Here is a 27,102-nt window from a genome sequence, read left to right as displayed (position 1 = left end):
ACTGCAAAAGTATTTACCCCCTTCAAGTCAGTTTTAGTAGATGCACTTTCTGCTCTAATTATAGCACTGAGCCTGTTTGGAAACGTCTCAATCACTTTGTACATCTGGCAACTTTGCTCTATTCTACCTCGCAAAAGTGCTCTGTCAGATTGTACGGGTATTCTGAGTGAACGGCCCTCTTTAAGACCTGCCCCAAATCCTCAGTTGGCTTGAGGACTGGGCTCTGACTGTGCCACTTCAGAACATTAACAATGTTGATGTGAAAGCATTCCTTTGTAGCTTTGGCTGTATGGTGTCCTGGGCCATTGTCTTGTCTGGAAGACAAGTCGTCTCACAATTCGCATGCAGACTGCATCAGGTTTTCCTACAGGATTTCTGTATGTTTTGCTGCATTCATTGTTACTCTTTATGTTAGGCCTTCATGGTCCTGCTGCAGACAAGCCTCCCCACCTGATGCTGCCACCACCATGCTTTATGGTGGATATGGCCTATTGTGGGCAGTGTTTGGTTTACATCAAACATAGCATCTAGTCATCAGACCAAAGAACCTTCTTCCAGCTGGCGTTAGAGGAGTCATAGGTGTTTTTGTGGCCTCCATCAGAAGTCTCTTTCTTGCTCGGTCACTTGGATTTGAGGACAGGCTGCTCTAAGCAGATTTACCCATGTGCCATCTTCCTTCCAATTTCAATGATGGATTTATCTATCTATCTGTTCTTGTATCAATCCTCTGACTTCTTATTTTCCATAATCTTTTGACAGAGGTGGACTGTTCTTTTATCTTCATGGTGTAAAACTTGGCCAGGATACTGATTCAGCAGATACAGATGTGTTTATGCTACAACCCTTAAAACACATTCACTGCCCACAAGTGATCTAATTTCAACTGATACTGTGACTTTGGAAACCATTTGGCTGCACGAATGATGATTTAAGGTGAGTTACTTTATGTTCAGTTTTATATCAAACAAAAGCTGAAGGATGACGAGGCAGCTGATTGTTTTCTATACACACTAAAACCCATTTTAACTTGTGTGTTAGTTTTGTTACAGACCTTTTTCCGTAAAGGGGATTAGGGGATTTTTTTTCAAACCATGTTCTTCTGGTCATGTTTCTGTTCAGTTAAAATCCCACTCTACTTAGATAGGTTGTAAAGAAGTGTCCAGTTATATTATTTTTCCCAAAACGTCTTATTTAAACAATCATACAAAGGTGAACATCTTTAAATGTGTCACCATCATACTATACTGTACATTGCACTGTAGAAGTGAATTTAAGTCCAATTACATTTAACAGTAGGTCTAAGCTGAACCAGCAAGACAGAAATCTAATAGATAAGTTTATGTTAAATTTGTATTCTTTGTTTTTAATTTCAAATGGGCTGACTATGTGTTTAGTTTAAGAACCAAGTGATACCTGGTTTGGGGAACAAACTATTCATCTATATAATATTAATCACATTTGTAGTTTACCTGACATGTGTGAATTTACACTGTGTATCATAAGAGGCTGATGGACAGGTCTCATGTACTGAGGCTGAGATGCCATGTGATTGACATGGTCCACGTGTGCCGAGTGGTGAAGAACACTGACCTGCGGAGGAGGACAAAGGAACCATTATCATCAGCGAAAAGAAGGTGAGTGATAATTTGTGAAACCACAGAAAGAAAAAAAAAGAAAACGCAGAATGAGAAAGATTGATCGTTATTAAAAACTAGTTTAAAAATTAAAAGCAAATGGAGAAAAGATGGAAATGAAAAGTTGGACAATGGCAGGGGAGAGGAGGAGTGCAGGGTTGAAAAGTGAAGGATGAATGTCATCAAACTGACCTCCAAATTAAATTCGTTGCTGGTGTAACGTCCGTTGAGCTCAGAGCAGGTGAGTCTGAACTTTCTCTCACTCAAGTTGGCAGCTTGCCAGTTCCTATAGCGCACTTGTCTCACTGCCTGCTCATAGTGAGCCATTGAGTCCACACCTTAAGAGACACAGAGTAGATGTCATACAAACTGCTGTAAAAACCGCAAAACTGGAGTCATGAATATAACCATAGTATATGGTGACAGTTGTCTATTACACAAATGTCTATAGTTTGAATTGTTTTGTTAATGTGGGTCCTGACCTTGCAAAAGAAATTCTTGAAAGAAGAGTTAGGAATCACGTAAACACGTCTATTATTGATAATCTCATCACAGATTTTTTGGGTGTAGTAGAGGAGTTGGAATTTCTCTAACTTGTAAATGATTGTAAGATTAAATGATCAACAGACTCTAATGGCAATAATATGATGGTCCACTGGTCTGTGGACTCTGAGGGCAGGTGGGGAGGATTTCTTTGGTAATGGAATCAGGCAAGATGGCTTCTACAGAACCAGCACCTACTGCTGACTCAGGCTCAGGTTGAAGAGGTGCTGTAGAATCTCACTAAGCTGCTCAGCACAGACTTTCAGGACTCTGGGGCTGATACCATCAGGACCCACAGCCTTGTTCCTATTCAGCATCTGCGGCTGCCGCTTCACCCGGCTGCTGGAAACACACGGGTGGTTGAGGGGGGTGGACATGTTGGTGGACTACTATTGTTTTTTGTGGTGTCTGTCTGTAGTGAGAGAAGCTGTGGAGACTGTGAGGGGAGGGTGGAGGTGTTGCCTGTATGTCTGGAGGCAACGGGGGAGATGCCAGCTGGGGGTCCTAAACTGAACCTGTTGAACTATTGATTAAGCTCATTGGCTCTATCCAGGTTTCCTCTCAGCTTGATTCTCCTTCTCTTTAAATCCCGTGATTGCTTTCATACCAGACCACACGCTTTTCATGCTGTTTTGCTGGAGCTGGTTCCTTGTTCTCCCCTCAGTCTCACTTTAGGGTCCTTCTTCACAGACTTAAGCACGTCTCAGTAACTGTCCCTGAAGGCCGTCCTTCAGGTCACTGGTCATCCAGGGTTTATTGTTGGGGAAGCACCGCACTGTCCCAGCTGGGAAGGTTTTGTACTGTGACACAGTCTGTCATGGAATCAAAGTTGTCTCCATGGGGCTCACAGAGTACATTCCAGTCTGTGGCTTCAAAGCACCCCTACAGAGTCTCAGTAGCCTCCGGAGACCACCCCCTGAGAGTTCTCATGGTCACAGTATGCTGCTGAACAATAGGAGCGTAGGTGGGGGTGAGAAGCACCAGGTTTTGGAGAGCAGTAGAGGTGTATGCTTCCTTCACGGTTGTAGATCCCATATTTTACCTTATATGGTGGGGAAGGTGATAAGCTGATAAAAAGTTGAAGGTGTAGAGGAAAGTGGTGTGTGGTTAAAATCTCCTGTGATGATCATGAAATCGTTCGGATGTTGATGACGTCACACGCTACGTCGGGACAAGCTGACGGTGGGCTGTAACAGTAATAATAATTGCACATGTGAATTCGCTCTGCAGATGATTTAAACGCATGCTCCTACGTGTCCGGGATTACACCGTCTGTTGTTCACAAGCACTGCAATCCCCCTCCTTTCCTCTTACCTCTCCGTCTGCAGTCTCTGTCTGCCCGTACAGGGTGGAAGCTGGTGGTGGTGGAGTGGGAGTCCGTAATAAGCTCATGCAGCCAAGTCTCAGTAAAGGACATAATGCTGCACTCCTGATATTCCCGCTAGGTCATAGTCCGTGCACCAAGCTCATTTTATTTGCCAGGGACCTCACATTTCCCTCAACAACAGAAGGAAGAAAGGGCTTAAACTTCCTCTTTTTAGTTTTCCGTTTATGTGCAGCTCTGCATCTCTGGTGTCTTCTCCTTAACTCAGGGGGGATCTGAGGCCTCGCTCCCAACGTTGTTGGTCGGGAGAGCGAGATCAACACATCATGCAGGGAAACAATCCGCCCGCTCCCGTTGGCTTGGCTTCCCGGTACAACAAATTATGAAAGATCAATAAAATCAGGGGACATAGTGAGGTTGACATAGTGTCCACGATGAGATGAAAAGCTCTGAGCAAGAGAAGTTAAAAAAAAAGTAGTAGAACAACCAGATAACACCCACAAATACACCTATGGCTAACGGGAAGCGGCGCCAGTTGTTACTGGTAGTTACGTATAATTATTATTTAATTAACTATTAAGAATCAAATTAAAAGGCTCATGAATAGATAAATGATCACCTTACTGCTGTTTAAGGGGGAAGCCTTTTCTATTTATTTATAAGTCATCAGTCTTAATATTTTTAAGGCAACATGGTCTGTCTGTCCATTACAGAGCCTGTCTAATTAGCAAGTCCAATACCTACCATATATTGATATGCCAGAAGTGGAGTTAGTGGCATCCAGGTGTTTTCCCAACAACACACTGTGATGAATCTCCAGACTCTCTATCTCAGAATTTAGTTCCTCCCCAATCACCAGAATGTCACAATAGTCCAGGTTGTGCATCACCTCCATCACGCCTGGTCTGCGGGCTGAAAAAGTTGTCATGTGTCCAAAGACATTTAATATATTTGGACTATAAAATACTCAGCACACATAAAAACAAAATGTTTATTAAAAGATTCAACTAAATGCTACCTAACAGGAAATTAAATAACGATAATGTTATGAAGTTCACAGAAACATTTCTAGTAGGCTTAGAAGCATCCTAACAACCCAGCCTGCCTCTCCTCCACTCACGTCCACTGAAGCTGTCCCCCTTCATTACTGTGCTGGTGATGCGAAGCTCTTTGAAGGGTGCCACACCCAGTGGGCCCCGCAGGTCACTGGCAGGCCTGACGAGTCGATTAGAGCCTGCAATGGTGATTCTCGGTTCACTGGGCAGCAGAACCATAACAACTGCCTTGATGTCTGGGATGGAGAGACACGTGTCCTCCCCAAAACACCTGACACACACAGACAAAGGAAAGGACACGAGAGGTGAGGTGAGAGGACAGGACAGAACCAGCGTTTCTGCTTCACTGCTTATTTATCTTGATTTATCTGCAGCAGTGATGTGTTAGGTTTATGGTAGCATATATTATTTTATATGATGATAATACTTTTGTTACTAAGAAATAGAACTTTGTGCTTTTTTCATGTCTTAGCTATTAGCTAGTTAAATATTCTCTTTCTCTAAATATTCATGAGTAAGTCACAAGCAAAGTTGAGTCTAATTTAGCCCCTTGCACTTCAAAGCGGTGAGAAAAGCGAGAACAAAAACACACACAAATACACATTTTGTTTCTCCCATGTAAAATAACTAAAACAGAAAATAATAGCAGGCAGGCGAGTGAGAGATTGTTTTTAGGGCCATCAATACTGCATATTCATTCCTAAAAAAGCAAAAGAAAAGTTAAATCAACACTGAAAATGAAACAATAAAAGCACAATCTCTTGTGAAATTGTCAAAATAATGGCAAAAAGCTTGAATGTAGTCTCGCATCAATATGATGCAACTTTAAGTGGCATCTGAGGTAAATGTCTTTGTTTGTCCAATTACTTCCCAGTGCTATGGAAGATGATAATTCATTGTCACTTCTGGAGTTCGTCAGGACAATCTAAATTCATCCTTTATAGCCCCTCACTAACGCATACCAGCTGAGTAAACAAATAATGCAGTACAAAATAAAAATATACAGTAAAATCTCACAACTGAAATATTGATGTTAACATAAGATCCATGTTATCAGGAAATCATTTGAAACTATTAAAAAACACACATCATACAATAGATAGTACATTAAAGACAAATATTCACTGTACTTGATGATGAGAATGTTACATAATGGGCCCCGCATATTATTTGATTTTTGGCTTTTTACCTCCATTTAATCCCAGCAATATGTATATACAGTAGTATAGCTATGCACTGCATTTATTTTCATTTATGCCTGTAGCAATGGATCCATACCAATTACTAGGTGGTGTAAATGTTGTGGATGATGGTTGAATGTCAAGAAGCTCGGCTTCAACTGAAGCCTCCCCACCACAAGCATCTAGTAATAACAATCACAGACAGCTATAATTAAAAAATAATAATAATTTCTAAAAAATAATAATACAGTGCATCTAGAAAGTATCCCATTGTTTAACTTTTTCCACATTTTGTTATGTTGCAGCCTTTTTTGAAAATGGCTTAAATATTTTTTTTTCTACAAACAATACCCCATAATGAAAACATGAAAGAAGTTCATTTGAAATCTTTGCAAATTTATTAAAAATAAAAAACAAAAATATCACATGAACATAAGTATTCACCACTTTTGCTTAATGCTTTGCTGAAGCACCAGTTACAGCCTCAAGTATTTTTAAATATGATGTTACAAGCTTAGCACCCCTAGTTTTTCAATTTCTCCCATTCTCCTTTGCAGTACCTCTCAAGCTCCATCAGGTTGGATGGGGAGCATTGGTGCACTGTGTTTTGCCGGCCGACCCACTCTAGGATGAGTTCTGGTGGATCCAAACTTCTTCCATTTACGGATGAAGAAGGCCACTGTGCTCATTGGGATCTTCAATGCTACAGAATTTTTCTGTACCCCTCTGCAGATCTGTGGCACGATCCTGTCTCTGAGGTCTACAGAAAATTCCTAGGACTCCATGGCTTGGTTTGTGCTCTGACATGCACTGTTAACTATGGGACCTTATATAGACAGATGTATGCTTTTCCAAATCATGAATGAAGTCTGATATTAATGCACCAAAGCTCAATTTTGAGTGTCATGGCAAAGGCGATGAATACATGTGCGTACATGTGATTTTTTTATTTTTAATAAATGTGATTTCAAAGAAACTTCTTTCACATTGTCATTATGGGGTATTGTTTGTTGAATATTGAGGAAAATAATAATTTGACCCATTTTGGAATGGGGTTATAACAACAAAATGTGGAAAAGGTTGAGCGCTGGGAGCGTATTTCTTACGACTGAAATCAGTGCAATTAGCCCTGACGTCTGCTGTCACACAATCACTGGAAAAAAAATCTCCACATTTGAAAATGACACAAAATTTGATGGCAGTTGTGGATTAACCCAGGCTGGTTTGAAAAGCCACATCAACTGATCGTGTGAATACTGATGTGCCAATTATCACCAAGGTACTATGGCTACAATCAGGACCTGTCGAATCAAGACACACAGCTTTTACATCTTAAAGATGTTTTGAAATATTGGTATTTTGTAATGGGATTACGCATGATTATTCTACCTCAGTCACAGGCTGCAGATCTTAAATACAGTGTCTACTGAGTGTAACCGTGGATCTATCTGTCATTATCTGGAGGCAAACTGTTGTTCAGAGTAAGACAGCCTCTTTTGCTGCTCCTCGAACTCGCTTCACTTTATCGACCAGCACACATCTAAGCTGATTTGACCTGTCAAATGAACAGGCACCAGATGGATGTGGAGACGGGAGACATGAACTATACACTGCAAGACACAAGAGGCATTCACACATACACAAAGAGGTGATATCGCAAGATTTATGATCGATTTCACTAACCTGGGGTCAGTTTTTGAGCATTTTTGGCTTATTTAGCAATTATTTCATTTACGTTATACTTCCTAAATGTTTCCAGTGTGTAAACAGAGATTAGTTCAGATGTTGGCAGAGAAAAATGTCAAGGAAGCAACAAAAAGATAGATATTAATCTTTTGAAATATCCATAGCAAATATTTAGGAAATCCAGCCATTTTCAAAGTATAATTTTTGAGAAGCAAATTGTAGATTTTATAACAACATGATATTTTTATTTGGACAAACAGTTACATCACCAACCGTAGGATCTACACGTATTAGGCAAAGTAGACAAATTCAGCTCAATTGCATAAAATCAAATGAAACTGAATCCAGAGAAGGATACACAGATATAGATGTGTAGTAGAAAAAAGACAGAAAGAACAAACCAAAAAGCAAAGAAAAGCTTTCGAATCACCAGAAGGTTTATTGTCCTTAATGACCAGCTGGTCTGTTTTGTGGTTTAATAGTTTTTACACTAATGATCCATCCTCTGCTATCTCACTGGGGGTTCCGTGGCTCAAAGACAAAGACAGAAACAAAATATCTGACAAAGCCTTGCCTCAATATTCTCAGCACCACTCCATCGGCTATTTTTATCTCATGTTGACCAACTTGTTTATGTATTATAGATATATATATATGCAACATTTCACATTAGAGTTCTGGGAAAAGTTATAGACATAATTTCACAAGCTGATAGCTCAGTTAAATGAGATGTTTAGTCCTCTAATAAGATGTGTGTCTGAAAGAGTTCAAAACTCATATAGTCACAGCAGTGCAAAGTACAGGTAAACATGAAAACAAACTATATGAACCTCAACGATACATTAAATGTACAACCCCTATGAACATCAAACAGGACATCTGAACCTCCGAGCGAATGTGAAGTACGAAGCAAAGGCCAATAAAGGGTGACAGACATGTATTTTATCAAAACACTGTATGTAATTTAAAACCACAAATACACAACTTGCACTGAGGCAAGGTCAAAATGTAAATCGGCAAATATGCTGGTGCAGTGAGTCGAATGTAAACCTCACATAATCAGAAAATCTGTGCCAACTGAAAATATAAAACTTTGATTGCTCTTGAGAAAGGCACCAAACCGCTCCGCTAGAGCTGCTCAGGAGCTATGGCTGAACAGGGCAGCTCCTCAATGTGTGCACACTAAACCATATACACTTTAAGCTAAATGTCAATAACCTCAAATTGTACTTCCTCCCCTACATTACAGTTAAAAGCATGGCGTTCAAATGCATGTGTACTCACTGTACTGTGGTGGTGATGTGTAGCCGTCGGAGGCCTGGAGTGGGGAACTGACGAGAATTGATGTAGGACACCTTGGTCATGGCTGTATTGATGCTGTTTGTGTCCTCTCCTTCCACCACCAGCACAGACTGGGCAGGGTTAAAGTGGAACTACACACACACACACACACACACACACACACACACACACACAAAATAAACTCACCCATGCAGATTTAATGTGCTGTATTTACATTACAGAAACTCAAAGACATGTACTACCATATCATACTGGACTCAAAGGATGTTTGTGAAAGAACAGCATCCAAGCAACATTTATAGAAAACATCCTTCGCTAGTTAGATGTCTTTCCACAGGACTGTTGGGATGGCTACCAGTTACCATTCTATAAACCTAAGGTTAAAAATAAACCTGTGTGTGTGTTGGTTATTGGCAACCCCATTTTCATTTCTTCCACACACCTTGATGTCTTTAGCAAGGCTTTCAAGGGAGTTAATATCAAGGCCTTCTTTGCAGGCCTGCAAACAGGAGATAACCTTCTGGCTTTCAATGCGGCCTGGTCGGATTGTTAGACCCGATAGGCTGCCATGGAAATACTGCGTGAACCTTGGGGTCACTACCTCCCCACCTAAATGAAAAAGAGAAGAGAAGAGAACAAGAAGGGGGGAGGAGAGGAGAGAAGGTGGAGAGAAGAGATAGGGTTAAGGAAAAGAAGTGGAAAGTGGGTCAAAACAGGACAATTAGATAGAAAAGAGACAACAACATGTATTATGTATGTTTCCAAGGGAAAGACACATACAGTTTGCTGAAAATAACATCTGTGAATCTTCTTCAGAAAAGATACAAGACCCAGTGGATAGGAAGCCATGAAGAATTTAGTGCTTATTGTTTCTCATGTTTACAGCAGAGGAAAGAAAAGAAGCTTGTGAAACAACTTTGACACCAGTTCTAACACAAAATAAATCAAATTTAATTGCCTCAACACTGACACTGTGTTCTCACAGCTTGCCTAGTTGCATTATATTCACACATTTTATGTACTTATTTATATAGTAAACAACTAAGTACATATAACCCTTAACTAAAACAGGTAAAAACTGGTAGAGTGCAGGACTTGCTGAATTTGCTGACATATATAAACAATCTCCACGAACACTGTGGGACCACGTGCTAACAACTGTGTAATGGCTAAAAAAGCTAGCTAAGAATAGTTGTCATTACAGGAATGTATTGTAAATTAGTGTCCAATACTCACAGAAATGATATACAACACACTTATAATACACAGCTTAAAAGCAAATAATGTGTTACTTGTCAGGGTTTAACATTGAATTTGAAGCATGAGTTTTACAGATGCAATGCGTGTTTGACCTCAAATGTGGGAAATACATCATGTCAAACAAAATAAATTCAGCCTCTCGCTTGAGCCAACACATTGGCACAATTTGTGAGTGTTTGAGGTATCAGCCAGCAGTGCAGTTTGGGAGGTGGCACCATCACACATTCAGTCAAGCACTGACATCTTCTTAAGAGTGTGCTTTTTTCATACAGAGCACTAGATCTTCCTGTAGCACAGGTCAGCTTTGCCCTGTGGTGCAATTTCATCACTGCAGATGAAGTGTGTCGTTTCCACCAGCTCATAGTTATAGTCAACTTAACACAAATTACTTTCAATGTGAGTTGTTCCAAAGTAGGTCAGCTGTAGTTTATAAACTGTGAAAGAGTCTATGAGGGAGACACTGAGGTCTCCTGACATACCTTTGCTTATATTTAACAATAACATACTGTATTAGTTGGTAGCAAACACTGGAGCTTATTGTGACTTTACCTGATTCAGGATATTTCAAATGTTAGATTTACTTAGACTTTCCCTGCACTTTTAGATGTTGCTGTAATTGCTATGTAATATGGTACTTTTATACTTTAGGAAGGTATTTTAAAGGAATCTTAAGATAAGGTTTACTGTTTGTATTTATAAAGTATTAGAATTTAGTTATATATTTAATATGCAGTAATAGAAAGCACATAAAAGCTTATATTATAGATTATCATACATTATAACAAAGTGGCTATTTTGTCTTCTTCTTAAAAATGACCAAAATGAAGACAGTACTGAACAATCATTATGTTGTTGTTTTGACCTGTAATAGAGTGATCGCTTTATTTATTAGGTTTCTACTAGTTACTGCATTTGTTTAGACTCTTGAACTTAATATATTTTAACATCCTGAGCAAAAATCAAATATAACTTATTCAATGTGTCTAAACGTTGAATTTTGATGTTAAAGATTACAGGCGGAGACTATTCTATTCAGAAAAGTCCCTGGCAGACGGAGGCTTGAAACTTGTAGACAGTAACAACAGATGTTATTCTGAACAGCAGCCACCAGGCAGCCTGCATGGAGCTGGAGGCATCTTATACATGTAGAGCTGAGAGCAGAGACACTGAGCAGCAGCCTTGCTGCTGTACAGCAGGAAACTTAATTTAGTTTTATTGCTTTTGCATAAAAAATATCCAATAAGTAGTTGTTCCCTGATATTGTCATTACACATACTCAATGTTTTTTTGATGTTGTCAGGATTTCTGTTGGGCTGGATTCTCTCATTATATAGTGTAATAACCCACTGGCCTCCTGTATATGTTATATAGTAAAGATACTTAACATTTAGGAAGCTGTCTGATTTGAGCTTAAAAGGAGGTTGTATAAAAATAGAGACAACATTTTAGTGCTTTGTCTGTTGTTAAATCACTGCCACTGTACATGAATTTAACCTTGTTATTCACATTTAAGATATTAGTACTGTGTCCATGGCTGAAAGCAGCATGAGTTCAAAAGGTCACAATGTAAAGCTTAATTTCAATTTGCCATTATTGCGAATTCAATAATGGAAAATGGCAAATGGCAAAGTCTACAATCCTTCCCCCCGCTGCGATCTGCCAGCGAACGACGTCTGGTGGTCCCAGCACCACACAGAAGACACCAAGCAAAATTGTTTAGCGCAATGATCCCACGATGGTGGAACGAGCTACCAAACTCTGCACGCTCAGCTGACTCTCTCCCAATATTCAAAAAACTGCTGAAAACAGAACTCTTCCGAATCTTCCTATGCACTTAAATCTTTAACTTTAAAAAAATAAAAAAATCCTTTCTGCTCTTTCTCGCACTTGCATCTTGTCAACTGTGAACAATTTTCTCATAGGACTTTGCTTTGATGTTTTCTCCTTGACTTAGATTTTTGCTTGCCTTGTAACTCACTTGTAAGTCGCTTTGGATAAAAGCGTCTGCTAAATGACTAAATGTAAATGTAAATGTAAATGTGACAAGGAAATATTCTGTAACGTAACCTTCTGTTGCACATAAAGTTCCAGATACTGTATGTGACTGAACCATTATTGTTTTTGGATTGTGACTTTGGACTGAAAAATACTAAAAATTCATTAAAAACACATTAGAGTAATTAAATTAATTATGTTTTAGTCATAATAGTTAAACATACTTTCATACATAGTTTTCTTTCAAAAATGTGTTATTTTGTAGATATAGTACTTTCTGTCTGCTGTGTACTTCATACATGACACAAGATGCAAACTAATTCTGTCCTTCTTATTTCAAGGGAATTATTAGTGTATTTTCCCCCCACACATTAGGAACAGATGTGGTACTGTAAGTATTGTGTTTATGAGGCGACAATAAGTGTAGTAACATTCCTGAACTGCATGCTCTTCATCTCTCTCTCTCTCGCAAACCTACCAAGACAATGTCGTCCACCTAAACTGACAGGCCGGGGAAGGAGAGCATTAATCAGAAAGGCACCCAAAAGGCTCATGCTAACTCTGGAGGAGCTGCAGAGATGCACAGCTCAGGTGGGAGACTCTATCCACAGGTCAAGTATTAGTCGTGCGCTCCAATAATCTGACCTTTACGGAAGAGTATTAAGAAGAAAGAAAGCCATAAGAATTGCAGTTTGTGGGGGACACAGCAATCCTGTGGAAGAAGTTGCTCTGGTCAGATGAGAGCAAATAAAACTTTTTGGCCTAAATGCAAAATGCTGTGTGTGGTGGAAACCTAACACTGCATCACTCTGAACACACAATTCCCACTGTGAATCCTGGTCATAGCTTCATGTTGATGGGATGCTTTTTTTCAGAGGGACAGGGATGCTGGTAAGAGTTGATGGGATGATCGCTGGAAACATATCTCAGAAGAAAATCTGTTAGAATCTGCAAAAGATTTGACACTGGGGCTGAGGTTCCTTCCAGCAGGACAACAACACTCAACATACAGTCAGAGCTACAATGGAATGTTTTAGATTGAAGCATATTCATGTTTTAGACCGCCCCAGTCATAGTCCAGATTTGAAAATTTCTGTTCACACTCTCCATCCAATCGAACTGAGCTTGAGCTATTTTGGAAAGAATGATGGGGGAAAATTTCAGTGTCTAGATGTGCAAAGCTGGTAGAGACAAACCCCAAAAGACTTTGTGTTTTACTGGTGTTTCTACAAAGTATTGATTCTGGGGGGCTGAATACAAATGCACAACACACAGATATTTATTTGTAAAACATTTTGAAAATCATTTATCATTTTCCTTTCACTTCACAATTATGTAGCACTTTGTGTTGGTCTATCACTTAAAATCCCAATAAAATACCTTTATGTTTGTGGTTGTAACATGAAAAAATGTGGAACATTTGAAGGGGCATGAATACTTTTGAAAAGGCATGGTAAATAAAAACATGAAAAACATTTTGTTCCTGTCTAACTCGTTAATAGGAAGCATTAGTGGAACAGAGCCATCATTAATGCGATCAGTTACCTGTATTTCTCTTGCTGTGACTGGTCATTATGAGTAACGTTTGTCTTCACTACAAAACACAAACCGTCTTTATGCTTGTAGCAGGGCATTGGTATATCAAATACTGTAGGACTCACTGTGTGCTAAAAGCAAGCTGAAATGTAACACATTGTGTGTCTGCACCCACTACAAATTATTTAAAACGTACTGATGGCACATTGTATGCTGTTTGCCACCTTTCATTTCAGCCCACTTTTTGTTATGCCTCTGTTGTTGTTCTTTAGTTATTTGTACAGTGTGAGGGTTTTGAGAGTTCACACCCACTTCCCTGATGCAAATGAACTGAGATGACAAACACACATTTGCCATTCTAACTCAAGAACCGCTTATTGCTTCAGAAATCCGCGTGAAAAAACCAAACAATTTTCTTGTTAACCTTGTATGGCGACAACACATGTCTTCTTGTTGCTTCCAGGGCAATGAAAGTACAGTCTGAATGCCTTTCATTCTGCACGCCTCATCATTATGTTGTTGATTGTGGGGAAAAGGGGATGGAGAAATGGGAGACTCTGAAAGGCAATCTTGCTCGCTAATGGCCTGCAAAGTTATCAGTTGCGGCTTAGTGAAGCTTAAAGCGGCTTCATTGGGATGTAATAGCTGGCAAAGTTGTCCTCCATTCACTCTAGCTAATCCTTCCTTCAAGGCTTTTTCTCACAATCAGAGATTCATGGAAAGAGGCAGAGAGAGAGGACTGTATGTGGTGAGAAAGAAAATGATGACGACAGAAAGAAAATTGCAATCAGGCACAGGATGAAAAGAAATTTACACCAATATGCCATCAGGACTGAAGCACTGGATGATGCTGGTGAGCGTTATGAGCAGGATTTCAGCGAGCTGCAAAACGGATCACCGCTGTCTCGTGTTCCCCCCTGTAAAGCACTTCTGTATAATTATTCAACTCATAACATAGCAGCTGGGTAGCTCTCAATGTGATCACTACTCGCTCTCGTTCCCTGCCGCTGGAACTGACACGCAGAATTTCCTGTCTGATACCCACTCAGCTCATGTTTCTGCATTTCAAAGAAGTGCTCACACCTCCAAGGCATAAATCTCAATCTCTTTATTTATCTAAACACTGCTTTTTCTTTCTTTGTCTCCATTTGGGCTATAAATTTCATTTTCAACATCTTTGGCTGCTGTAGCACTTTGTTAATGTAGGTTTTTGCCACATAATAAGGTTACTACTTCTTGGCACACACAAAAAAAACGGCATGTTTTTGACACCTGAGGAGCCAGCAAAGACTGGCCAGTTCACTCATAAATACTGTTTCCACTAACTATCACAGATTTTTAGTTTATATCTTTGTAAGAAAGACTGGCAGAGACTGGTTCTTAAGACTAAAGACTCGAATCTTTACACAGCACACAGTTAATGATTTCTCAGCTGAATGTCTAAGCCAATTGAACCAGAATGGTACTGACCAGGACCAACTTCTGTCCAACCAGTAGTCATGACCTAATCACAGTCATAATCGGCTGTACAGTCCTTATGTGTGTGTGACCTTTAGTTGTTCCACTCACATTTCACATATTAGTGCACTGACTGCAAAATATGATCTGAAATGCTTTTCTCTGCCTATATATATATATATATATATATGTATGTGTGTGTGTGTGTATACTGTATGTATATATATTATTATTATTTTTCAGGGTCGCCACAGTGGATCATTGTCTGTTGATTTGGCACAGTTTTTACGCCTGATGCCCTTCCTAATGCAACCTCCCCAATTTCTACCGGGCCTGGACCGGCACTGCACAGCTGGGGAGCGAATGGGCTGTTAGGGGTTTATAGTCTCTCTCTCTCTCTCGTCTCTCTCTCTCTCTCTCTCTCTCTCTCTCTCTCTCTCTCTCTCTCTCTCCTCTCTCTCTCTCTCTCTCTCCTCTCTCTCTCTCTCTCTCTCTCTCCTCTCTCTCTCTCTCTCTCTCTCTCTCTCTCTCTCTCTCTCTCTCTCTCTCTCTCTCTCTCTCTCTCTCTCTCTCTCTCTCCTCTCTCTCTCTCTCTCTCTCTCTCTCTCTCTCTCTCTCTCTCTCTCTCTCTCTCTCTCTCTCTCTCTCTCTCTCTCTCTCTCTATATATAGCTGTAACATTCCTTAAAAATATACTGTCATTACTTGACTATACACTATGCATTTACAAATAGTATAAAAAAAGTAAAGTATAAGCAGTTATAACTGCTGCATATCTGCCATCATAAAGCAATACAGCATTAACCTAATAAAACAAACTACATTGCTTTCAACTGAAGTATGTTGTTTCTTCTGTACTGATGCTGCTACTTTTAGTGAAATAGGCCTATAAATAACTGATGTTTTGATTTTATGTGCAGCAAATAAATAAATATCATAACCTCTACTTGAAAAGGTTGGTACAAACAATCATTTGTAATTTAGCTGTAAACCATCACTACAATACAGTGTAAAAGAACTTGCATCCAAACCATCCTGTCTCATTGCAGCATCTTTAATGTCTTTAAATGCCTGCATAAAGTTAAAGCTGATGTATATTTTTAGACACACACACACACAGACAGACACACACACAGATACACACACACAAACACAGACACACACACACACACACACACAACCTTGCCAGCAGGCTCCCACAGTCAGCTGTGTATCAATCTTCGAGGTGTGGATCGGCCAATCATCTGTCACCAGGTAGGGTTCATAGGTCACACCATCCACAAACAGTGTCACTGCAGGAAACTCCACGTTGATCACATAATAGTGCCATTCCTTGTCACAGATCTGCAAAGGGAAAAGAACGGTCATTTTGTTCTATGTGTCCACATATCATATATTCAAATAAGTATACAAATATTTCTGGTTTGCACATACATTAAAAAACATGACAGCTTTAATAACTCTCTTTAATTGCTCTTTTAATTACGTCTTGTTTTTTGGCGGGGGGGAGGGTATTTAGGTTAGGAGCATTTTCTGTGGAGGTTTATGTTTACAGGGCTGCTATTTAGGAGCTGATGATGTTTACTCCAATCACGCAGCCAAAACCAAAGGGGCGTCCTTGAACGATCCTTGCCGTTCTACCTTAAAAAAAAAAAAAAGGTGCAGCAAATTTCTCTCCTCATCACTGGATCATTTGCTCCCTGTCATCTCATAGTTAATGAGGTTTCTATCTAATGAGCAGTTCATTAAACAAACAAGATGAGTGACAAACATGGCTGTGAAGAACCCGAGTTCTTCACAACTTTTATCAACCACAACAAACATTCCTTGATTATATGGAAGACTTGTAAGGACACTTTCTGTCTTTGCCCTGTACCTGGAACATGTTGTTACGTACTTATTACTTTAATTACATGGCTTTAGAATTTCAGTAGGACACATAGAGAACATTCAAATAAATGACAAAATTGCATAAATTAACAATTATGAAAAGAGTGGACTGTCAATTAGGCTATTGACTGCTTTACTGTTTCATGTCTTAATGATATTTCTCTCAAACCACTAACTACAGTAAAGCAGAGTTAAGCAATAATTTGAGTATTTTATGTCCACTTAGTGAATATGTGAATGTTCACATCATTGCTCAGAGTTGGTAACATGAAAATGAAACCTGGGGGAAGCGGAAACAATTGACAACCGACAAACTGTCACATTCCAAGTTGATATGCTAAACATCATATGAAAACAACTGTCTATTAACGTAGCCGGCAACATCATTAAGTGGTGTTGTGTTATGGCTAAATCTAAGTCCAATATTCACTTGTTTTTTTGTGCTCCAGAAACACACTTGTAAGAGCTGTAAGGCCAGTTGTTAATTTACAGTAAAAATGTAAAGAAAATACCATAAACCTAAACCATGTGTGGTTATATTGTGATATTTCCATATGTAAATGTTCTTTGAAAAGCAACCTGGTGATGTCTTATATCGCTTATTATACATCCTCCTTAACTGTAAACAAATTATTTGGGCTGCAGAGGAGAATATCTGCTAATTTGAGACACAGAGACAAAAACAGCAGGTAGGGATTTATCATTCCCATTTTCATTTTACACACACACACACACACACACACACTTACATGTTGGGAGTTTATTCAAGCTGTGATATGAACAAATGGGGTTGAAGCCTGTGGTAAAACCATGGGATGTTTGAGTCTCACCCTTTATGAGTGTGAAGAGAGAAATTCCCACAAGATGTCTGACACACCCCTCCCACACAGTGTTACATCCCTCAGCAGAAACTAGAACAACTATGTCTAGTTACTATGGTTTTTAAATATGTAATTCCTTACATAATAGTAAGACACAACAATGTAGAGAAAGCTTAAGTATAACTTCATACTGTATATAGAAATATGTCAGGATGCCAGACATGTGTTATAACAATAACAATGGCTTCATTAGCTCACTTTTAGGACTTGACTAGACAGGCAGAAAGAATTACCGCATTAATTTAGCTACTGGATGACCGACCCCCTGTGGAGGTGAGTACAAAGTTATGTGTCTGTACAGGAATCTGCACTGTTTTTGTGTAGGTGACTCCCCTACAATGAACTTATGAAACAAATCAGTTATTATGTATAGGCTGTAAACACATCAGTTTAAGTGCAGTAAAAATGTTTATCCAAAAATTTAAAAATCTAACAACAAATAACAAAATTAACAAGACGATTGTTTACTTCTTACTAATTCAGATACTTTCGCTCTCCCTCTCTCCATGTTAGCTTATTTGTTTACCGTACTGTGTGTACACCCAGAGACTGAAAAATGTACATTGTTTTACCAAGTTTATAAATACATACACACACACCTAGTTCTGTCTTATGAGATCTCAATAATCAGAGAAATAAGTGCATGTGCACAAGCCTCATTTCCAATCTCACCATGAATATAAGTAGAAACTCCCTTAAACACCAATCTCTATATGGATACCTGTGCTAGCTGTACTGCAAAAAAGATACTGATTGTAATGCCTCAAGGAGGTTTATTATAAATAACCAATCAAACTCAAATAGCAAATGAAAATGAATCATTTAGATGCACAATTGATCAAAAGATCTCAAGGCAATAAAACACTCACTGAACAAACATTGTTTAAATATGTGATCACATCTCTCACCTCATATTAAACCTCCTTGTGATAAACTCCTTTATGCTGCCTGTAGACATACACATCTGAAGTATGGGTGAGGTGTGTTATTTTTTCCAGAGGGGGTATATCTACAGAAACTCAATTCTCAAGTAAAGTACTCAAGTATTTGCCTAAAAAAATACTTTATTACAAGAAGAAGTAACTCTTCTATTTCAATAATTCCATAGTCAAGCAAGGCCCACCTTCTTTATATGCAAATTAACACTAGCATGCTGATGTCCTTCTCATGTCAAACATGCACAAGTTTAGCAAAGTTAGTCAGGTTATTTGTTCGCCATAACTAGGAATTCAGGCTGATTTCTTCTGCCTTAATTCCATTTTTAGTGCTTCACTGTCTTTCCTCTCTGTCTTTCATAGTAATAATTGATGCAGTGGGTGCTGAACTCAATGGCACAAACAGAGGGCATGAGATGATCATTTCTATATGCTTGTTTAAAAATGTATGGACAGTGACTGCAGGTGTGAAAACCCCTTTAAATGGGTGGTGCATAAATCATAATGATCAAACTTTATGGCATTAATACTGTCGTAAAGTCCCAAAAATATCACCCAATCCTCATCCGTTTAATATGCACGCATATATGCATATTTATTGAATTTGACTTTGACTTTCAGTGCAACAATTTATGTGCACATACAGTAACTAAGAAAAGTTTAAGATCTGATCTCATCCAGCACACTGTTTATCTGCTTACTGTCCACTCTGTTTATTCTGTTTATATTATACAGGGATCAGAAAATGCACGCTTGCACACACACACACACACACACACACATCATTAGTAGAAACTAACAGCAGTACTCTTTTTGCTACTGTGGCATGTTTGTATACACATTGCTTGAAGGTGTCTGAAAGCACATTAGTCAGTGTGAGCATGAACATATTTCTCCTCTGCAACAGTGTAACAAGACAATGAATTCTGGAACACTGTAATGAGCTAGTCCCAAAAGCAGGTTGCAGACCTGCTTAGGATGAACACAGCCACCAGAGCAGTCCCACAACAGAGGCATGCAGAGAAACAGAAACAGAGCGACAGTAAGACCATGCCCCTTCGAGATACATTTTTTAAAATAATTTTGGATTTGAATGCAAATTAAAATGCTGTTTTCCAGCATAAAAACTTACACAAAAACTGAAGAGTGCTATATCTCTCCAAAAGAAGAATATAGCATTACCTCCTTGTTGAGGATAAATTGCTTGCTTGTATTTAGAATTGTTTTGAACATGATCCGTGACTTTACAAGATCCTGACACTTTCTGATCACTCCTCTGTCACTGTGCAGGAAGATGATGCCACTTATAGAAATTCAGCAGATGTTGCAGATGCTATTGACTAAACCCTATCTTAAGGAGTCAGACTCTCTTTGTTGTCTGCATTCCCAGGCAATAGTAGTGTTTTATTAGTGAGAATGAAACACCAAAGATAAGCCTGTCTATCTTGTGGAAATCTGCCACAGCATATTTACAAGCGTCAATTGCTTCTTATGAATTTAGTTTCTCACCCAAAGGATTGCTGGCAAACAATTAGAATGTGCCTGCTCAGCATCAAAACATATAACATATTACAGGTACAGTAATAAGCCAGATTGGCTTATTGAGCATCTTGATATAGAAATAAAATCATCATCAACCCCTTATTCAAAGATAGCAATGTGGTGGTTTAAATCTGCGGACAGTAACAGATTAACGAGGACATTCAGCCAGCTCCTGAGCAAGGTCCACTTTATTTCGATGCGCAGCACAGCTATGAGATGGGAGGAGACTTCTTTTTACGGATACCAACCATATATAATGATTCAAATCTGTTCAGATGTGAAAACAGCAGGCAGCAGGGACTTATGGACCATTAATCTTTGCTTTGACATTTTAACCCCAGGCCAATACTATTATGCCTTTTGCTGATGTTAAAAGTAATGATTGGTCCATGATTTTCCACTGTATGCTGACAATATTGTTTTGGCAGGTGTGGTCTCCAAACCCATTGATCACTTACATTATGAATTCAGGATTCACAAGAATAATTATTGGTAAATTTAAAGCTGAGCCTCCTCGTATTATGTTCTCCTCTGTCCTGCCATCCTCAGCCCAACTTCATCAGTCTTACTTAACTTCTGCCTCTCCTTTTTTTGTTTTGTGCTTTTTAGCTTATTGTTTGATCAGATTCCCAGTTCTTGCCACTGCTTACCTCTGCCACTCTTGTGGTACTGCCTTATTGATGCCAACCTATATGTGGTGGTGGTGTCAGGGATCGATAACAATAGCGAAAAAAAGAAAAATACAGCAAAGAAAAGAAAAGTACAGCTTCAGCGTGTCATCTCGGTGCAAAATGTCACGTTGTGCATGAAAATGTAACATGTTTTAAAATAGCACTATATTGCCAAAAGTATTCGGTCACCTGCCTTTAGACCCATATGAACTAGTGACATCCCATTCTTAATCCATAGGGTTTAATATGACGTCGGCCCACCCTTTGCAGCTATAACAGCTTCAACTCTTCTGGGAAGGCTTTCCACGAGGTTTAGGAGTGTGTTTATGAAATACATAATACACAATGCTCGCAGTCCTCGCTCTAATTCATCCCAGGTGTTCTATCGGGTTGAGGTCAGGACTCTGTGCAGGCCAGTCAAGTTCTTCCACACCAAACTCACTCATTCATGTCTTTATGGACCTTCCTTTGTGCACCTGAATTCATTTATTTGGATGGGTGAGCGAATACTTTTGGCAATATAGTGTAAATGTAAAATATAGTGTGCTCTCATGCAGACCATATAGAAACGACAAACAATAATGTTCCAATAAGAAAATAAAATTTTGCAAAGTTTGACAGTACTTGAAAAACAAAATGTATGAAAAAGTAACCTAAAATTATATCAAAATCTCCTTTTAGATGATATTGAATGAGTGGCTAAAGGAAATCTGGATGCAAAATCTGACTTATGTAGTTACATAACAAAAAAGGCCAAACATAGAAAAATATAAGGCCTAAGATTAAATAAGTGATCAATGCAAAACATGTGAACCATTTCAAGTCAAAGGTTTTGCTCTAGGACTACTGAAACCTTTTGTCTTTCTTTCTCTTTTGAATTCTCAACAGCTCGTAATGGTTAATGAAGCAATACAATATAAGTGAATTATTTAAGATGAACCTTTAGGGTCAGCAGAAAAAAACTCTCACTCTAAAGTGAAGGCAGGCATTACACAAAGGGGGGAATAAATAAGCCATTGGACAGAGATGGAAGAAACAAGCTGTCAGTACATTAGTATGCTGATTGAATTCTTATGTAGTGCCAATAGTGCGCTCAGCATGTCATTTGTCTTTCTATACTTGCAAAGATGCTCATTAAAATAATGTATTCCCAGCCTCTTATCAAAACCTTAACCATCTTCACTAAATGTCTTAATCTAACCTTTAACCTTAGTCTAACCTTATACTAACCATAACCCTTAAAACAAGTATTAATCACTAAATAGTCCTAAACAAACTGTAATAATCACACGAAATTGATTAAATATCAGCCAAAATTAAATAATAACAGACTGCATCTGCGCTAAACTACAAATTGACACAAACACCCCCACAGACCAACTATCTCTCACTCTCTGGTTGTCAGCATGCACACAGTGCAAAGACATTTACATTTCGTAAGATGCAGCAGCTCTGCACAGCAGCAACACAGGAAGAGCCTAAAGGAGACAAGGTACAACTGAGCTCATAAATGAGGTCATTTAAAAAATAGAAGCTAAATGACATAAACACTCAAAATGTGTATGCTGCAGGCAAAGCTCAATATTTTTTGTTCTCCTGTCATAGAAAAGCAAAAATATATGTCACATCATCACCAGCTTGTGGTACTTTATCATTTACCATGCTGAATTCAGAGTCCTTGCACAATGAGACTCATTCATAGCAAATAACATTAACACTAAAAAGTGAATAGACATAATGATTTGTGAGAAACAAGATGCAGAATATTATCAGATTTGTTTGAGTCTTTACCAAAACATGTTTAACCTCAAGAAGATCTTTTTGAAAATGCTCATCTAGCTAGTACAAGGTAGCAAACACACACATCTACTGTATCTTGCAGTATCATACATGCTGCTTTATGTGTCTGCTTAAAAAACTACATTATTAAACACTGCAGAGCTGCTAACAGTGTTGGAAACATTCACAACATTGCTGTACTATATGAATTCCAATCAACTCTAAACTAAACTAAAGCATTTAACAGTTAGTTTTCTGTGTTTGACATGGAACTAAATCACTACTGAGGAAAACCTCAGTACCTCAGTCTGTCCTGGTATCTATAAAAGCAGGCAATAAAGAAACACACACACACACACACACACACACACACCATCCAATTAATCTCCTCAGAAACAAAGAAAAACTTCTAATGATCACATGACAGGGGGAACAAGCTATGACACAACAAGCATGGCAGATAAGACAGATAACTGAACAGGGTGTAAAGTCAAGCAGCAAGGGTGATTTTGTACTCTTGCAACATTCGGTCCCTATAATCAAACTCAGACGTAAATGATAAATTGCAGGGCTCTGTCTTGAACAGTGGAAATGGTGCGATTGCAAAAGTTTATATGTGATTCACAGCATGTGATCTGCCACAACGCACCTTCAATTGTACAGCTATCTTGGACTGATGTGGAACAGCTGTCAACATAAATATATCTTGGGGTCTTTTAATCTTTTTAAAATAATTTAGGTCTCAGCTGAAAATAAGACTGTCTCATCCTTCTGTTTACATAGATTCTTCCTGTGCTGCCTACAGTATAAGGGCCCTGCTGTGAGTAAATAACAATGCATTAAAAGAATTTTGATCAATATCATTTCACACATTAATTTTTTCTTTTTCCTTACTAAGCTGGACAAACGATTCAGACTTAGTGTGGGTATATTATCAAAAGGCCTAATCTTGGAAAAATGTACTTTATCTACTTCCTTTCCAGTGTGACTTCAGATTTCCCCCTCCCTATCTCTCCTTTTTTAAGACTTGGTCTGCATTTTTGACAAATGTTGGTCATCTTTTGTGTATCAGACCTAAAAATGTGGATTTGTGTAGGACTTTGTGATGTTGACTGAACAACTTTCACACAGCTGGGTTGTACTGATAGGCTCGCTCAACTGAGGGAGAGTGAATAATGAGTGTAAAGAGGAGCGATCCATCCTCTACGTCTTTACAAAGGCAGAAAACAGGTAGGGAGGAAAATAGATATGTTGTGTGTGTGTGTGTGTGTGTGTGTGTGTGTGTGTGTGTGTGTATGGTTATACTCCTATACAGTACATCCACTCATAAATATGTCAGTGCTTGTGTAAAGGCCTCTGGCTGATGTAACATTCCTTTAGAGTTTTTTTCAACGTGGAAAACTGAAGTCTCTCTGTCTGACTCTTACTCTCTCTTTGGCAGCTTCCTTTCAACCCTTTCTACCCCTCCCCTCCTGGGGTGAGAATTGCAAAATCAATAGGGCTAAATGGAGTTGCTGTGGAAGCCATTGAGTGTCCTTTCTAAGTGCTGAAGGAACAAGGACACTAAGAAGCAGCCGTGACACTGCCCGATCACCTCATCTCCTACTTCCTTGGTTCCATTCCATTTTATTCTCAACAGCCACTGAGTCTGTCCTCAGAATTCACCTCTAGCTAGTATACGATCCCAACCATTACTACTGTACGATAGAATATATCATTCAAATAATGAGGATCATACTGTAAAACAAAAGCGATAAGATAAAAGAAATGTTTGGAAATGGGTTGATTATTCATTACACAAAGCATTTAATTCAATTCTTCAGCAGATGCTGCTGAACAGGATAAACTGCATGTGATGATCTATAGTATCCACAGAGTTGGTTTTGAGTTGGTTGTGCTATGATGTACTTCATATTTACAAGAATTAAGACTAGATGAAGCATACATTAGTTTACAAACTTACAACATTAAATAAAATTACTGTTTTGTATTAACCACAAAACAGTAATTTTAATTAATGTTGTAACTCACAATAATATTGATTAAATAAAACTGAATAAAATGAAAAACAGGTTAAAATCACAGGTCAAAATGCTGACGTATACCTGTAATAACAGACCTTTTTTATTTTATTTTGGATGTCTCAAAAACGTCTCTTCTATTGGAGTGGCTGAATTTCGTTAGTGCCCTCGAACGTCAATGGCACCACAAATCCACAACTGCAGTGTCCTTTATAGGTGGTAAAATTGCTTTTTATAGATACTAAAATGTGAGTGATGACACGCTGATTAGTCTTCAGTTTATTGCTGACTAGTAATAATAGAATAAACTGAGTATTAAATAGTGTGTGACTGAACAAGGGAGTGATTTCACAGCCACTGACTTGTCATAGCATGAAAATCCCAGGTGTAAAAACAATGGCTCTCTTCCACTGAGTGTCTAGGAGTCAGCAGCTCACCAGGTCCATGGAGCTGGTTGGTTGAAAAGCAATGCAGCCACAATGAAAGACACAGTGTATAACTTGTTTTCAAGTTGTTTACTATAAATATGCTGCAAAACCTATTGCAGCTTGCTTGGTAGTAATTACATCTGTTCAGGCCTCAGCTGAGAAAAAAATTGACTCATCCTTCTGTTACCATAGATTTTTAGTAATTAAATCTGTGCTTCTCCTGCCTTCAAGTCAACATATTTCAAGAGAAAAGTCTATTTATGAACAAACATTGGAGCAAACATTTAACCTTATCACTAACTACAGAGGAGTCATTTTGACATTTAAATACATTGCTAATGTATTTAAGAAGAATTTCAAATGATTTATGAATGAAGAAAGTAAAACCATAGTGATGGATCCTTGATGGTCACTGACAGGTAAATGTTTATTTTATACTTTTTAAGTCACTGTACAATATCCACTGGTAATACAACAGTATTTTATAGAAGACTATGGTTTAAACATATACATGCCTCTCTCTCTTTGACTTACAACGTGACATTTTGCACTGAGATTCAATAATAACACATGACTAAATCAGCTGCATTCTTATTTGTGAATAATGCATTGGAGATATGCAAGATTTGTTTTTTCGACTACAGAATTTCACACAAAAATTCTTCAAACCAGTTTCACCAATGTACTGCTTTTTTCACCTACTGTACATGTAAAATCACTGGTTAGTGATTGGTGAGACATACTATATTTTAGATGTAAAGAAATTTTCACCTTGAGCAGCGAATAAGAATCACAGACTCTTTTCCCCTTTACTGTCCATTTGTGCTTTTATGATTTCATCTCTCTCTAGTTAACCTCCAACATTTCAGACCAGTTTCTATTTATATTTAATGCATCTCTGCACAAGTGATTTATGGTTGCGAACAACCCATAACTAGTTCTCTTTAACTGCACTGCATGCTTCCTCTGTGGTCCCTTACATGATCCCTCTAAAGGAGGAAATGGGATTCGGTACTCTGTACATGTGTATGCGTTTGTGCGAGAATAAGAGATAATAATAGACTGAAAGAGAATGAAAAGAAGCTAGACTCAAACAGAACGTGTGGAGGTTGTTTGCTAAGAAAACTCAGCAGTCTGCTGCTTTGCTGCCCTTCTCCTTGTCACATCCACCTCTGTGCGTCTCAGGAGCAGAGAACACTGGACTGAGAAAAACACTTTTCAGTCAATCTTTGACCAAGAACAAACTATGTGGTTGGAAAGTACACACCACCACCAGCAAAGATAATGCCAGCAGAACACACTCTGTTGTTTGCATTAAGGAATAACTCCCTAACTTCCTTACACAGTTGACACAGGGCTTGAATCTAATTTTTTATGCAAACCTGCAGATAAAAAAAAGGACTTATTGGAGTTAGCACAAGGAAAAAATTAAATAAAAATCTCTTAAAATTTGCTTTGGAAGCAAAAACTCCTGAGAGCTGGTAGCATTTTCTTATGAATTCAGTATGGAGTGGATATATTCCCTGTAAATGTAAACATTTACATTTGAATTACATCTACCGTATCATGCATTAGTGAGCTGGGGAGAGCTTGTGAACAGGGGGAGAATGCCCGACAAGAGAGTTCATAAGCTTATCATCAAAATCAGATGAGCTCACAGGATTTTCTTTTTTAAAGTAGGATTTTCTCTGAGCAGTGACTCTCATGGTTCAGGTAAAGTGACTAGACATCCTTCAGCTGGATGATTCTTATTCAAGTATCCACCTTGCTTAAGTGTCCTTGAGTAACACACAACAAGCTCCATGGCCAATGGTCAGAGCCTGGATGGTAATGTGTTGAAAAAGTGGGTAACAACAATCACGAAACAATTACGGATAAAATGTTTTTATTTATTTTTTATTAATCTTTAAATTAATACCTGCCTGCTGTGTATCATATCTAATGAAATTCACAGGCTATTTAGAGTACCACTGTGTACACCA

At 38.6% G+C, this 27,102-nt stretch overlaps 1 protein-coding gene across 1 annotated transcript in view; it reads right to left on the bottom strand.

Moving 5' to 3' along the window:
* Positions 1-27,102, bottom strand: part of clstn2a (calsyntenin 2a) — a 145,316-nt gene that overhangs the window by 2,883 nt on the left and 115,331 nt on the right. The window contains exons 10-16 of the mRNA XM_067474837.1: positions 16,155-16,317; positions 9,168-9,334; positions 8,708-8,856; positions 4,622-4,827; positions 4,246-4,413; positions 1,827-1,972; positions 1,470-1,590 (exon numbers count right to left, since the gene is read on the bottom strand). Coding sequence (XP_067330938.1) covers positions 1,470-1,590; positions 1,827-1,972; positions 4,246-4,413; positions 4,622-4,827; positions 8,708-8,856; positions 9,168-9,334; positions 16,155-16,317 — 1,120 coding nt within the window. The remainder of the gene's footprint in view (positions 1-1,469; positions 1,591-1,826; positions 1,973-4,245; positions 4,414-4,621; positions 4,828-8,707; positions 8,857-9,167; positions 9,335-16,154; positions 16,318-27,102) is intronic.

This window comes from Channa argus, chromosome 14 (genome assembly GCF_033026475.1).
Source record: "Channa argus isolate prfri chromosome 14, Channa argus male v1.0, whole genome shotgun sequence".
NCBI lineage: Eukaryota > Metazoa > Chordata > Actinopteri > Anabantiformes > Channidae > Channa > Channa argus.
Note: the sequence above shows the minus strand (reverse complement) of the source record. Positions and strands in the feature narration are given on the sequence as shown.